The following is a 15,971-nucleotide window of genomic DNA, read 5'->3' on the forward strand; positions in this document are numbered from 1 at the left end:
CGCTGCTGTTTTTGGTGTGGTTACTTTTGAGTTTCACAAATGCAGTAATGCGTGAGAAGAAAATTTATATTCATGAAAATCTGGAATTGAATCACAAAAACGGATCCTTAGTAGATTTGAGAATGAGGTAAATACAACCTCATTCTAAGATAAACAGCAACACGTGAGCTCTTACTGTCAGGATATGTTGTGTTAGGACCCAAGATGGAGAGGTTAACAAAAGGCATTATTGGATTGATGGAAATCTACATAAGGCCAAACACAAAACGATGCAAAACAAGTGCAAACTATTTCAATTCACGAGGGACCAGAGATCAGAATGACGCTAGAGAACTGAACTACGCTCTGACAACAGAAAGAAAGTGTATAAATACACAGCGGGGAGATTAGAGCAGAGAAGAAACACCTGGGACACAGTACCAAGACACAGGTGGACAGGAAGTAACTGATGAGAGGGAGGAAAACTGAACACAATGCCCACGAGGCTAAGGATTAGCAAACTAAAACAGGAAACATAAATAGAGAGTCAGGGACTATGGAATGTGAACCTGACATAAACACATAAACTAGACACACATTAAAGGTAAACAAACATGGAGGCGGAAGCTGACAACACACTGAGATGAAACAAGGAGCGAGTGGACAGAAAAGGGAACTGATACTATTTAAAGAAGAACTGACGACTACTAATATAAATAAGAAAACTCTGAAAAAAACACAAAACTCAAAAGAGTAAATAGCATAGAATTAGAATTTGCTTCACAAACCCAAAAATAAATGGAAAAAAAATCAATCAGTGACTCTGACAGTCTAAGAACCTAGCACCATGTCGCTTTTAAGAAGTGCAGAAGCAGCACATGAAAAAAGCAAAGTACGCCACATGATTCAGTAGTTTCTGATTCTTCTCTATAGTTTTTGTTGATTCAGTTCAGTGAGGTTTCATTCTTCTAAGTTTAAGCACAGATCTTCCACCACAGCATTTCAATCAGGTTGAGATCTGAACTTTGTTGCCACTGAAACACTTTGATTCTTTTTTTGGCCATTCTTTTGTAGATTTGCTTCTGTGCTTGAAGTCATTGCTGCATAACCCAGTTTAGGAAGCTTTAGTTGTCAAACAGATGGCCTCATATTTGACTGAATACCTTGGTATCCACAGGAGCTTATAGTCGACTCGCCAGCTGCCCAGGCCCTGTGGCTGGTTGGTATGAGGTGATTTTCTGTCTCTGTCTTGTTCTCCAGACATGGTGCTGTGCATTATTGCCAAGCATCTCCACTTTAGTTTTGTCTGTGCAAAGCACATTGTTCCAGAAGAATTTGTTCAGATACAACTTTGGAAACCTCAATGGAGCTGCCCTGTTTCTTATAGAGAGAATGGGCTTTGTTCCAGCAACAGTTACAAAAAAGGCATATTTGATCAGTGTTTTTTATTTGTACTATGATGAACTTTAACATTTAGCATGTTAACTGAGACCTTTAGAGTCTTGGGATTTTCTTGTTTTGGGTTTCTAAGATTCTAAGATCGTTGCTGATGTCTTTCCTCTGTGGCATCATGTTAACACACACCTGAATTCTCCAGACAAACAAAGTGCCAACACTTCTGCTTTAATGGAGATGTTCACACTAATTCAGCTAATTCAGTGCATTTCATTGGCAGCACCCAGCCCACACTCTTAATACTGTTAAGAAATAATCATGTACTTAATATTTTGCACACTGCTTCTGCATCGTGCTTTAATGACGCATTTTAATATGTCATGTCTTCTTGTTGTTGTATAACTTGCTAAGGACCGAATAATTTTTATTATATTCTGATACCTAAAACCTTAGAATTTAAAGAGCATATACTTTCTTTTGTCTGCGGTTGCTACAGACACAATATGTTTGACCTCAGAAGACTTAACAGAGAGAGTAGTATTGAGGAAAATAGTGTGTGACGCATGGATGAAATATTCATCTGTTACTGCACTCAAAAAAATAAAATCATAAGACTTTTAAATATTGATGTCATGTTTAAAAGTGTTGTTATTTTTAGGATTTGTACCTACAGAACAACTCTGTCATAACCTTCCGCAGTCAGAAGAGATGGCTCACGTGATTCTCACAGCTCCCTGTTGTCTCATTTTATGTTTCATAAATTGCCTGTTAATTATTTAATTATGACGCCATAAAAACCGCAGACATGTGCATGTGCGAAGTAAAAGCCTCAAAAAATGCTAAATAATGGTAGTGAATGAATTGCTTATCCTGTGTATTGTTCAATATTTGGTGTCTTTCGGCTTCCGCTTTCTTTTCTTTTCTTTTCTTTTCTTTTTTTTTTACTTTCTTGCACAGACTAAACAAAATCGTGCACTTTATAAAACATTCATAAACATTTTTACAGCGTTGATTGGAAGACGTGTTCTGCATTCCTCAGCATCCAGAAGACATGCAGCACCGCGAGCAGCGGGGGGTGAAATGAAGAAGGAGGAAAACTTGTTTCCCTCAATAAATCATGAGTTAATCATTTGCTATAGACAACACATGGAGATGAGGTAGATCAATACAAACTAGATGTTGGTGAAAAGATATGTGACGATCAGATTATTGGATCCTCTTCACTTGATGTCCTTTTTTTCTGTCTTGTCGTTGTTTAATTCATTTCTCCGTTGGCGACGTTAAATTGCTTCATGCGTTTTACTGCCTCCTGAAGAATTACATTAGTGTAGGTCCATGATGGGAAGATGGGTGAGGTCGACGCCTCGCTGTCATGAATCAAGGGGGATGGGACATCGTTTACGCGCATCACCCCGCCAGCCCCTCGTGTCCAATGAAGGCTGAGAGTGGATTTACAAAGGGGCGGATGGCTCGAGCCCCACTTTTTCGCCTTGGCTGGTCGCAGAGGGCGGAGCTCTGTTCCTGCCGTTTGACAGCTGCGAAATAGAAAATGTATAGCGGATAGACAGTCTGGAGAACCATGCAGCTCCAAGGCAACCATACTATCACAAGGAATGGGATACAGCATGGCCCTTTATAGCCTGCGCTTGCCCTCGTAAATTTGGGTCAACTGGAGAGCGCAAACTACAATACAAGGGAACTAAGTAGCTTTCATTGCACATAATTCCTGGATCTGAGAGGCATGCATCGTGCCTTCTCGTATCCCGTAACTGTGGAACGCAGTCGAACCAAAGAGCGCTTGGAGGCGTGTTTGGCCGGGCTATGCGAACTGGAGCTCCGCAGACAGCGGCAGGAGTGTCTGGTTCTGGGGGCGCTGGCTCTCGGAGACCCGCTTGCCCAGGAAAGCTCCAGAGGAGAGCTGAGATGTTTCAGCAGCTGGGGCCAGGAAAACTTGACACTGAGACGTCAGCTGGTAAGAAGTTTGTGTTGAGCCTTTTACTGCACTGTATGTTTGCATTCCAGCCCTCCCGCATTACCCCACCCTGTGATAAAAGAACTCCACCTTATACCCCTGTCATGTATCACAACTCTACATACTTTTGAATATCTAATAGCCTTCAGCGTAGACTCATTGAAACCCGCTTGACCGCTGGATGGTCTTCTAGTTTGGGCAGCGCCTTTTGTGCTGCTGTGAAGTCTAGCTGCAAAGGAAAAAAAGTTACTCAACTTGATTAATAGGGTCTCTGTTTGAAAGGGTGTAATGCGTTACTCTGCTTTTTGGCTGAGATTTATGCCCCTGGGGAACGAAATCAGGGGGTGGAGCAGCCGCCGTTTGTGCCACAGACCGACTATTTAATGGCCCATTGTTCCCTCCGCCTAGACTTTTATATTCCACTTAACAAGCTCTCATTTGTACTCTCCGCACATCATAAATGGATGAATTATTCCTCTTGCTTTTTTGTTGCTGGTGGAGCTAACGTTTTTATGTGAACATTAGCATCCGTGTAATTGATGGAATGTTGTTTTGTTTTTTTTTTATTTACGTGACGCTCAAGCAAAATAAGACCGATATGTTGCCAGAGTAAAACGGGCGGGGAGGGGGGGGGGGGTTAAAACTGGTTCTATAACGGCAAATAGAAGTTTCACTAACAGCATTACATCAGCGGTTCACACGGGGAGTTTCACGCACCAGTGAGCACTTATCTGCGCTGAAAACGGTTCTTCTTCACTTTCTCTCTTTTTTTGCCCAAGTTTTTATGTCTCGGTGAGGTTTAATTCCGTTTTAACTTCTGGTGTTGTCTCAACATTACTACAAAAGCATGGCATTATTAAAGAGGGTGGAAAAAAGGGAGAAATTAAATCAGCCTCCTCCTCTTCACATCTCCACCCTCCCTTCCTTCTTCTCCTCCTCCTCCGCCGGGGCCCTAACAATAGGCGCATATGGAGCAGAATACTAATGATGGCGATCGAGGCCCCAGTGAGAGGAAAAGGCGCACATAGGTGGCTCTCCGCACTGGCTTTAGAAATATGACATGATATTATTTTCTGTTAAAAAATAAATAAATAAATTAACGATCATCATAAAGTGAGTTTTTCGAGAGTGCCACGCGCAGTTACGCTCACATCCGGTGCTGTAGGAGCTGCCAGCGCATTTCATCCCGTCTCCACATCAGCTGGAGAGTGACGAGTGAAGGCGAGTGAAGGAGTGACACGAGTTTCCTCACAAGGGCGCATAATTTCCCCGTTTTCATTTCTGCGCAATCCGCCTTTGGATCGATGTTTATTAACTGTTGCGCTCATCCAAGCGTGTGAGTAATTACACGGGAAAGTCCTGGGAGAATATTTGGACCCGACAGGACTCTAATTGAAGCCTCAAATTGAGTCTTCGTGATATCAGGTCACCATCTGCGTCCGAGCCAAATCCCCAATCTCATTTCGCGTGTAGGTTAAAGTCTGCAAAATGTATAGTTCACGGTGTGACATAGAAACAACTGACCCATGAGACTGACAGCGTGTGTGCCTTGAACATGAATGTGGCAGCAAACAGGCTGAGAGATGCAATTTTTTTTTCTTCTTTTCCCCCTTCTTCATACAGTATGTGGTGTTGAAGGTGTTGACAGCTGTGGGACGCCAGACAGCAGCTGGGAAAGCACGAATCTCTGACCTCCCTCTCAGCTTCCCTGCTGTGTGTTTTTGGAGAGAGTGGAAGGGATTATATGAATTTTGTATGAATGTGGCACACATACATCCATCAGCGGAGAAGTGTTTGATTTTAGGGGAGAAAATGTGCTCTGAAATGTTATTTAATCTCCTCTGAAGAATATTAATTGGCCTAGGGGATTTAAACCATATTTTTAATTATTGCATGTTTGGGCACATAGAAAAAAAATCTTTGCATTCTACAGGATTGTGTGTTTGTATCTACAGTGGATTTTGCTATTGTTTTGTGTCTTTGCTAAACTGCTGGCTCATCATCAATCAGGCTGTGTGTGTCCTTGTGTTAAGACAGCAGCGCATCATTAGTGAACGTATAGTCTGCTCAGCAGTGACTGATCACTCGCATGATGGTTTACTGCGCTTTGTTCTGGCGCACAAACAAAAACCTCAACCGGTTTTTGTTTGTGCTCTTTGGTTTCTTTGTGTACACAGCCGTTCTAGCAAATAAGCTTCAGAAAACATACAAATTATATGCACACAGACGATACACACGTGCAAACATTATGATACAAGCGCACTTTGAGATCAACTCTCATTTAGTTATGCAATTTTCAGTCACATGAGCACAGCCTGTTTCAAGTCTTTCTTTAAGGATTCCCTTTGCAGGCCATGCACCCTGCTGCTGTGCCTACGAGCCACTGCGCACACTGAACAGATTCAGACGAAACTAATTAATACTATTCACAATGCAATGGATAAACTCTTTGTGTGCGTGTGAAGAACTTCCTCCCAAAATCACTGAATATATTTTACCAAACTAAAACAAATCATTTAGAATGTGTCCACGTGCTCTGAAGAAATAAGAGATCAGTAGCTGAGCAAACACGGGGGGCAGGGTGCCCTGTGTTTGTGCATGTGCTGTGCATGTGTGTGTGTGTGTGTTTCCGGCCTCCCACTGTGGATCCAGTCACAACATAGCTTTAATTATAGAAAGTCCAGCAGTGAGGCTGCATGCTTTGTGCTCTCTGTTCAATAGATTTCTTTATCCTCTCAATATTGTTTCAAAGACCCACCGGCCTTCACTGGTCATTGGTCCTTTCTAAAAAAAAATACAGAGACACTTTTGCCTGCTTCTCTGTTGTCTTGCAGCAAAACCCAATGTGTGACTGAATTTGAATGTATCTTTCTATATCAACATAGACAATCCACTTTTATTAAACTCTGCAGCATCACGTTCTGCATACATACTAAAGCGCAGTAGCTAATGACAGGAAAATTTGCCCAGTCACTGTTCATGTTCCTGGTTTCACCTGGCCTCACCTGCTGCTCAGTGTTTTTCACTGAGAGAACAGGTGGTCCTGATGTGTTGTACAGCCACAGCAGCTTAATGGCTATAAGTGAGACTGGCTGCACAGTGTTCTTCATCTCCCCCATCCCCCAGCAGCCTGCAGGATGCAGTAAAAAAAAAAAAAAAGCAATAATACAGTGTGCAGCATGTCTGGGAACCAGTGTGAGACCTGTAATAACAGAGTGCAGTCAAAGCAAAATGTCACAGTATAAACCAAATGGTTTGTTCATCCACAGAGATTTGTTTGTTTTTTGTTATAAATTAATATCCAGCCCTGTGGCTTCTACAGTGTTTGTGCATATGTCCACAATTAGATGGCAGTCAGTTACCACTCTGAAATAGCATCATTGATTTATTGATTTCCAATAGCCTCCCCTCCTCTCAGCATTTCTTTACCACAAACCAGCACCCAACGTTTCTGCCGTACAAAACAGTATTGATATAGTGATGCTAGCGCTTTGTTTATAGTAAGACAATAAGGCCGCTAGCAGAGACAAAAGAGGTGACAGTATTTGGGGTGAAGAGGTTGTCGGTGCTTCCATTATGATTGCATTAAGTCTGCAGGACAGTGGAGTTAGAGCCTAAAGGCACTGACAGAGATCTCTCAGAAACATTGAGCCACTTCCTGTTATAAACATTGTCTTTTCACACATTACTGTTCTGAATAGATAATAACAGCACTGTAACACAAAAAGAATGATCGTGTCTGTTTGTTGATCTTTTTAATTTGATGTTGCCACTATGTCGCTTGCACAAAATGTTACAGGGAATGTTTTGCAAATGAATGACTCACCGTTAGATCAGTTGTGGTAAAAACATTTGTAAAAACGGCCTGAGATTTTAAGATTAAATGAGCATGTATTTGACCCTAATGCAGTTTGTTTATAGACCACATAGAGGAGTAGAAAATGCCACAATACTTAAACACTTTTAAAGTTCTTATGTTCGATTACGTTGGGTGACTTTTCGTCAGCTACAATTCATTACATTTTAATCAGAAGTCTTTTAGAGCAATCTGTGGCTGATTGATGAGCAACAGCTGAACCTACCATCCCTGTATAGCCAGGCATTTACAGTGGTTGGCTGGTTCAGTTGTACTTGATGACTTACACCTTTGCATAGTGAGTGTGCACTTCTTCCTTATGGATGAAGGCTTCAAGTCCCAAAGTGGTGCACAGCACAGCTTAAAAGCCACTTTGTTCCAGCACCACCCAAATAAACAAATCCCTGCTTTGATGCTGTGTTGATTCTCTGATATTATTTATTTATGTATTTATTTATTTACGTATTTATTTATTCAGTATTCTGCATTATCTTTATCTGTTGTCTGTTAATAATAAAGTGCATTCTTAGAGGATTTCTAACGAGCTTCTCTGCATGTCATCCAGCTACATGTGTCGACAATGACAGAGCTCAGCAAGGAGTTGTCTGTCGTGAGAAGTGTGTAATGTGAAAAGTGTCACCTTGTTATGAGGGCACGCTCAATCGCCTGGTAATGAAGTCTCTTAACGAGCGTTGCGTGTCAGCCATATTAAATCCAGCCATCTAAAATGCCTGTATTAGGTCTGCGTGTATCAGAGAAGGTATTACTCACGTTGCTGACACAGTTTGTTTATAGACTCAGATTCTGGGTACTTGTCTTCCTCACAAGTGCAACAAGGAAGGGTTAGGTTGTGACAGCTAGCTGTCATAATGAAAGATAGCCCGCAGGCAGTGAATCAAAGTCCATTTAATGTCCTCTAAAGTCTTGCAAATAGAGCTGTCTGTGCACTTGTGTTAACCCATTCAGGTAGGCGGGCATGGAAATGCGTGCCCATGTTAAGTGTGTGTGTCACATGCTGTCAATATGACACCAGCAAAAAATGATCAGGCTGGATGAACCAGCATGTTTAATTACTCGGTTTTACCACAAACAGATGGGTAAATGGGAGGGTGGGTGATTGTAGTGGTTTGAGGAAGGCTGTGTGAGGTAACGGGGTGGGCTTCCAAAAGCATAAACACACAAGCGTGAGAACGACAGCGTTATTTATTTATTTGTTTTGGGGGGACTTTAACATATGTTTAACATATACCCAGTCTCATTTGTTGCTGGTTTGAGCTAAATGAGCAATTATTTGTATATCTGGCTCGTGAGTGTCTGCAAGCACGTGTGTGTGTGTGTCCACCCCACCCTCCCTCTTCCCCCTCCTTCACAGTGCTATGAATTATTCATGTTTCAACCGGCTGCCTCTTCAGTAAGCCTGCTTTTATAAATGATGGTCATGTGATGGCCACGTTTCGATTTTGCACACTTCTGCATCAGAGTTTTGGCTTTGTTATTTTGATTTATTGGTTTTAATATTTTCAGGCATTATAAATTAGGAACAATGTTGCAGCTGGAGAAACAAGCTGCGAACGATTCACAGCTGTGCTTCTGCCATTAGCATATCCAGAAAGCACTCATTAAACTACAAACACTGCTGGAATTTTTTTTGTTTTTTTGCTTTGTTCCTAAAATCAATCATTTTTGCTTCGTACTGTCTACTTAACAGTTATTTTCCCATCAGTTCAACCAGTTACAGACCACAAGAAAATAGTCTGAATGCATGTTTGTCTGTTTTTCAGAGTGCTCTTCAGAGCTCCCCATGGAGTCTAATGCAAACGCTGGAACAGCAGGTGGGAGAGCTGAGGATCGACGCTGCTGATGACTGTTGTGACAGAGCCCAAGGAGAAACTGGCAACAGTCGACCGAGTTCTGGTACTTATTTCTGCAAGGCAATTAAATCAAAGTGAAAACACACTATATAATTCCCTTTTTTCAGTAAATGAAGTTGTTTTTTTCCAGAGTGTTGCTCAGCTGAACGAAACTTGTGTTCTTTGTATTTCATGTTTGAGTCTCTGCTCTTATTGTTCCTTTATGCTCCAGTTGTTTGTGATTTTAATCTGTGGCCTATTTGTGAAATGCAGTGAGAAACTTCATATTTTTTGAGGAGTGGAATGAGTTATAAGAGATGAGATGAGCCTTTCTTTTTTTATTGGTGCCTTTGCCTCACAGCAAGAAGGTCCTGGGTTTGAGTCCAATTTGAGGCCTTTGTGTGTGGGTTCTCCTCCCACCGTCCAAAGATATGCGTGGGATGTGGTTAATTCTGTTCAGTTATGATCAGAAGTTTACATAGACTCATAATCTGTGTGAATGTTATGGTAATTTGAGGATTTTAAAGATTTCTTTGAACCCTTCTTTTTCCAGAGTAAAATGATTGTACAATATAAGGCCTGTTAACCTCTCACTAATTAGAAGTTAATATGCTTTGTTGTTGTTCAATTAAAAGACATTGCAGAACCTTCAGCATCACTTATTAAAAGATTTAAGTGACTGTGCATATATGTGCATATATGAGCCTGTATGTATCCTTTTGACCCTGTGTACATTCAAGAAAATCCCAAACCGAGTTATTTAGGATGCATGCTGTGCAATCATTCCACCCTGGAAAAAAAACAGTTCAAAGAAATCATTAAAATTGCAATGAATTAATTACACTAATTACACTGTGTCCTAGGTTTCTATGAATCAAGTGAAGGTCAGTCACCAAAAGGAAAATCTTGTACCACTGAGCCCACAGAGAGTGTCTCCTCCTGGGCTTACACCAGTGACAGGCCAAAGTCTGTGGGTAAGCAAGACTATCAGACGTGGAAGATTTGAGATATTGTGAAACCTGCATATGTGCTCTTGTTGAAGTAAAATGATTAACATATTAGCACATACTCTTTGCATATTAGCATGAGAAAACAGCAGACTCTTAGTCAACTGTCTTTATGTGAAAGAGGCTTAATAAACATTGGAAGACTTATTCTTTTTATTTTAGGGTTTTCTGTAGACTGGAGTTTGGCTCTGTTCTGATTACCATCTTTTTAGGTCAAAGATGACGATGCGTCAGACCCAGCCTAATAACAAGTTCAATTCTGTTATTTGTGTTTTTGTTAAATGCTAATATTGCAAATGTATGGGAACAGACTGAGAGTGGCATGGCTGCAGACTCTTAGTTTTGAGATTATTTATTACTGTTTAACTATTAGAACTTTTATTGATCACCTCATAATGATGCATTCAGGATGATTTTACTTACTACTTCACTTATTTCTCAATATTTCTCTCTGCAATCAGGAGACCCCCTTATGCTGGATGGAGAATTTGATGCACCACTTCTACGTACCACGCTACCCCGCTCTTTCTCTGCCCCCTACCCACCTCTTGAGGGTATTGCTGAGGAGGGCACTGCCGTGGACTCCTGGCAGTGGGACCCCAGTGGAGACAATGGTGGCTGGGAGCAGCAACCTGAAGAGGATCAGGTCACCGAAGAGGACTATCAGCTGGCTTTGAAGGTAGAGGGTTACATCCTGAGTCTCATCCAACGCCATACCCTCACACCAAGACCTTGTCAGCCTCGCACCACTCTTAGCCCTGACCCCCCATACTGCAGTGGCTCTGGAAACAGCTCCCTACACAGGATAACTCCTTCTTTAACCACAGAGCACCGCCCTTCTGATCATCATCTTCAGCCCCATGGTGACCTTTCTACAAATCCTAATGGCCAGGGATGGGGTTGTGACCTGGAGCGAGAGGCCTGTGGTGGGGAGGCCCCATCTTTGGAGGAGGACTGTTATTTAGCTCTGCCCTACCCCCAGCCCAATCTAATTTCCCTGGGTGGAAGGCTACCATCCCCTCCGCCCTCACTGGACCATAACTGTGGAGTTGGGGCTCTTGACCTTTGTTGTGAACCCCCATCCCCCCATCATTATCTACATCCACAGCCCCCTATTCTTCACATGCACAGTTTAGTAAGTGCTCAGTATATTCCTGGACAAGCCTGTCATGCCCCTCTGTGCTCCCCAAGACATTACAACCAAGAGCAGCCAAAGTCCAACCAAGTTTTCACATCTCCTGATCACCTCAAGTACAGAGCATCTAAGAAAAATCACAGCGAGAGACAGAGATCCAAGAAGTCGAGCAGTAAAACCAATAGATCCCAGTCTGAAAACAGCCTCCTGGGTCAGCGGGTGCTTCCAGAGAGGAGGTACAGCACCACAGAGAGGCCCCAAGGCAGAGGTGATCCTCATACACTGCCTCACAATCAAAACCAGGTTGTAGGACACCAGGTGGTCAACAACGGCCACAACGAGAGCCGACGCTGGCGATCTAACCTGGAGCTCAGCCAAGATGAGGGGGAAGTCCAAGCAGGGCAGGTACACAGACGACCACCTCGAAAAGTCCGCCACGGCCCTTCTTGTTCCCATTCCCAACCCCAGAACTACCACCAACAGCAGCACACCAAGCACTGGCAGCAGGACTTTCAGGAAAGCGCACCTCTCTGTCAGGGGGAGGAGAGCTATGGTGGTGCTGCCCCCGCAGAGTCCGAGTCTAGCATGAGCGAGGTATATTCTCCAGCCTCCAGCTCACTATCCAGCGACTCAGATGAGAGCGGGGGGCTGGTGTGGCCCCAGCAGCTGCCACCCCGCCTCGCTTCTACCTCTTCTTCATCCTCTCCTTCACCACAAGCCACTGCCAATACCCCATCTCAACCAAAAGCCTTTGTCAAGATAAAAGCTTCCCACGCTCTGAAGAAGAAGATTCTCAGATTCCGCTCAGGGTCACTTAAAGTCATGACTACTGTATGAGAAAATCGTCAAACTAGTTTTAAACACATACTCGTCAGTAACGTACTTGGCACCAAATCCTATGTCAAATATCACATCCCATCTTTATATTCAATATGTCAATATGTCATAGTGAGATTCCTTTACATGTATTGGCATGAATAATGATCTATTCAAAGATCTTTCATTTGTACTATCTGGTTAAATGTATCTTCCAGTTGACAACCATCAGACACAAGACTAATGGGCAGTATACTGCTCTAATGGATGACAACTGATACCAAATGACATGTACCACCTAGAAGCGGAGTGACTGAATATGCTGGCAGTTTTTCCTGTTTCATTTGCTCTCATCAGACAATTGTGGTTAGTTAATGTATTACTGATATTTTCACCAAGTCACATTATTAGTCTAAAAACTATATCAAATCTTTGTGATACAGGCCTTAAAACATACTAGGTAAATTTGCTGTGTTCAGATTTCATAATAACCTGGTCTTTTTTAAAGATTATGCTTTTTGCTGAAAGTCATAAAGTAAACAGGAATTTCTTTGAATTCTTTGTGCTAAACTGCATTCAAACACAAGCAAAAATCAACATATTAGCAGAAAATCTACAACTAAACTTTGCAATGCACTTGAAATGTTGGATTAATCCACTAGAATTGTGCTAATGAATATCTCCCTATTCCTACAAATTCACAATCCTCTGTAAGAAAGTCAAGGGAACGATTTAGAAATGTGGTATGAATGTTAAAACTTAACTGAATAACCATGTTTAAATTTGGTTTCCTGCAGACTCAAAAATCCTGCACCAACTGTGAGTCTCTCAGCAGGGAATCAATGCACACACCTCTGCATATCCAGCTATTACTGAGCTCCTCTTGGTATGTCCTGGATTCACTGCAGTGAACTTCTTACTACCTCTCCTCTGCAGCCAGTGAGCATAAAGAACCAGACATCCATGTGTCAGGGATGGATTTATTAGAGGCCACACTAAGGGGCCTGTGTACATTCATGCATGCATGTTTAAACTCACAGATTCCCTGAAACACTGGGACCTAGACATGTAAATAAATATGTGGCCTTGTTTGGAACAACTGTAGTTTGTAAATAAAGAAAGCATTTCACTCAGTTTTGATATTTTAGCACTTTTTTGTTTATTCTTAAATCAAAAAAGACAATGTGTTAACGAGCAAAATGAAGGTTAATATATTCTTAATATTTCATATAATGCAAAAAATTAAGGTTCTGTTTTATATGTTAAAAGTTAGAAATGCAGAAATCCTGATTGAAAACTTTCAAGAATACATTTCCCCCCATGTGATGTTAAGCTCTCTGCTTTAACCTTGTGAAGGACTGGTAATCCACTGTAGGATGAGAGGATGGATGGATGGATTTGCAGCTCATGACCAACTCTCTCTGTTGAGTATAGTATGAAAGTATCTATACAGCCAATAGTGTGTATTGAGCCTTGATATGTAATAGCAAACTATATGTAATGGTAAACAATATTAATAGTTATGTAATGATGGTCAAACCCCAGATTTGACTATTTATCGTAGCTCTTGTCTCTTTCTAGTCTCTTTGCCTCAAAATACCTCCATCATATACATAGAAATATAAGTACATATATGTACTTTTTTTTTTACATCAACTTTTAAGATAAACATCACAAACTCAAGCTTTAAAAAGATTAAAAAAATTTATCAGCTGTTGTTTGAAAGAGATCACCAAGTCATTGTGATGACCAAGAGGTAGAGAGTTACAGAGTCTGGGGGCCACTGTTACAAATAGCTCTCATTCCATTTAGTGCCTCATGTAATGCACAACCAGTATCTCCAGGTGATCAGGAGGTGATCACACGACCTGCTGGGGACGTATGGATGTAAAAGTTCACTAATGTATGCTGGTGCTTGTCCGTGGTCAAAATTTGAATCTTAAAGTGGAGACTGAATTTAATGACGACCCAGTGCAGCTGGGTCAGCAACAGTGGGACATGAGAGTACCTGGAAGATTTAGTCAGAAGCCTTGCAGCAGTGTTCAGAACAACCTGGAGTGTTCAGAAGTGAACAATGGATTTTAATAATCCACACATAATGAAAAAAATGCATGAAAAACACATTTAGTTCAGAGCGTCACACAATGGGACTTCACTTGTTTCTTAAGCAGACATTTGAGATGAACATTCAAAGTGAAAACAAAAGTCAAAAACTACTCCAAGATTCCTGATTTTAGATTTAGCAAAATGTAGCAAAGGACCAACCACCAGCTATTAATAGAATCTAAGCACCTATGCAGGATCTATGGCTCTGAAACATACTGGGGCTTAAAAGAGATATATAACTGAAAATCATAACTGTTAATAGCAGTTATAACTGGTATTAATAGTTTTGATTTATTTTCAAAGAGTTCTACAGCAAATTGAGTGTCAGCCATTTAGAGTGTGTCTGCCTCTTGTGGTCTATGAAAACAGCATGTATACAAGAAGATGTAATCAGCATTTTTCTATAATCACTGCAAAAAAGTAATCAAATCTCTATGTATTTTATTTCTGCTACCAAACTATACTAAAACATGACAAAAAGTCAGAAAATGCATCATATACATAATGCTCTGAAGTAATTTTTTTGTGACAGCCAAAAATAGAACTTTCATGAGTTTTGTTGCGTAAGACATGGATTTTTACAGAAACCTTACAGTGTAACTATCAGTTCTGCTTTTGAAATCTTGAAATTTGACTTGACTTACCACCCAAATTCACTGGAAAAAAGTATTTCGTGTTCACAGACTTAAATCCAAGCCAAAGTCTTTTGCTAAACTTCATGACAGAAATGTTTATGTTACAGCAGTCCTTCATATGCAAGAAAGTTATATTTTTGTCATTTCTTTGCCACTGCTGGTGCTCTTGGTGTCCACATTAGTGACACTCTTCTTGGTGGTCGGTTCCTCGCCCATGAAGTGGAAGATGTTACGCAGGGAGCGGTTCATACTGTCCTTGAAGCTTTGACCCAGACACACATAGAGCAGAGGGTTGAGGCAGCTGTTGAAGTAAGCCAGGCAGAGCGCTATAACGTGTGCCAGGTGAAGTTTGGGACTCACATAAGTACCCCGAGGGGTGGTCAGTATGAGGAAATCCACGATGTGCAGAGGTATCCAGCACAAGAAGAAGCTCAGCACCACAGAGATGACAACCCTCAGGGTTTTCTTGGATCCAGTTCGACTACGTGTCATTCTCCTCTGTGTGTTGCGGAAAACCACCAAGTGACAAACTAGAATAACCAGGAAAGGAATAATGAATCCAATCAGGAAGCGAAAAGCAGAGACAGGCCAGGCACTGTCTACAGTGTACTCCATCCTACACTCTCTCTTCTCATCACCTGCCTCAATCTGCTTGGCGTACACAAACTGTGGGATACTGCCTATCAGGGCCAGGACCCACACAGCAACACATCCATAAGCACCCTGTTTGGGTCGCCTGTGGTTCTGACACCAGATGGGTCTGATGACCAGCAACAAACGATCCACACTGATCACAACCAGCTGCAGGATGCTGCAGTACATCACCAGGTAAAACAGGCCTCTGATGAGCATGCAGGCCAGCGGACCAAAGTGCCAGTGATCGTCGTGAACCAGAGGGACCATAAGCAAGGGGATGGAGAGGCAGCACAGAAGATCAGCCAGAGCGAGGTTGAGGAACCAGAGGGAGGTGACAGAGCGGGACATGCAGAACCCCGTCACCCACACCACCACAGCATTTCCAGGCACACCCAGCAGGACCACAAGGCTGTACATGACCAGAGCCACTATCTGGATCGGCTGAATCTCAGGAGTCACAGACTCAATAATGTCAGGAAATGTGAAATTATCATCAGGAAATGTGTAATTATAGTCACTGAAATAATCCATGATTCCTTACAACTGTGAAGTATAAGAAACATTTTCATAACTCACTGAAATAA

At 41.8% G+C, this 15,971-nt stretch overlaps 2 protein-coding genes across 3 annotated transcripts in view; one reads left to right on the forward strand and one right to left on the reverse strand.

Moving 5' to 3' along the window:
- Positions 1-120: 120 nt before the first annotated feature.
- LOC146504153 (dapper homolog 3-like) lies at positions 121-13,169 on the forward strand. Its single transcript, XM_085130705.1, has 4 exons — positions 121-3,346; positions 8,984-9,116; positions 9,916-10,026; positions 10,521-13,169. The coding sequence occupies exons 1-4, from the start codon at positions 3,116-3,118 to the stop codon at positions 12,029-12,031; spliced, it is 1,986 nt and encodes a 661-aa protein (XP_084986831.1). The 5' UTR covers positions 121-3,115; the 3' UTR covers positions 12,032-13,169.
- The window catches only part of LOC146504154 (C5a anaphylatoxin chemotactic receptor 1-like), a 180,802-nt gene continuing 177,975 nt past the window's right edge, over positions 13,145-15,971 (reverse strand). For both annotated transcript variants that reach the window (XM_085130717.1, XM_085130716.1), the window contains exon 2: positions 13,145-15,930. In XM_085130717.1, coding sequence (XP_084986843.1) covers positions 14,881-15,918 — 1,038 coding nt within the window. In that variant the 5' untranslated portion in view covers positions 15,919-15,930 and the 3' untranslated portion in view covers positions 13,145-14,880. The remainder of the gene's footprint in view (positions 15,931-15,971) is intronic.

Source organism: Neolamprologus multifasciatus, chromosome 14, assembly GCF_963576455.1.
Source record: "Neolamprologus multifasciatus chromosome 14, fNeoMul1.2, whole genome shotgun sequence".
NCBI lineage: Eukaryota > Metazoa > Chordata > Actinopteri > Cichliformes > Cichlidae > Neolamprologus > Neolamprologus multifasciatus.

What these genes read in the sequence shown, in the direction of transcription:
- LOC146504153 (XM_085130705.1), top strand. Translation starts at nt 3,116, where the DNA reads ATGCATCGTGCCTTCTCGTATCCCGTAACTGTGGAACGCAGTCGAACC. An exon ending in TGACACTGAGACGTCAGCTG is followed by an intron (nt 3,347 to 8,983) that starts GTAAGAAGTTTG and finishes TCTGTTTTTCAG; the next exon opens with AGTGCTCTTCAGAGCTCCCC. An exon ending in CAACAGTCGACCGAGTTCTG is followed by an intron (nt 9,117 to 9,915) that starts GTACTTATTTCT and finishes ACTGTGTCCTAG; the next exon opens with GTTTCTATGAATCAAGTGAA.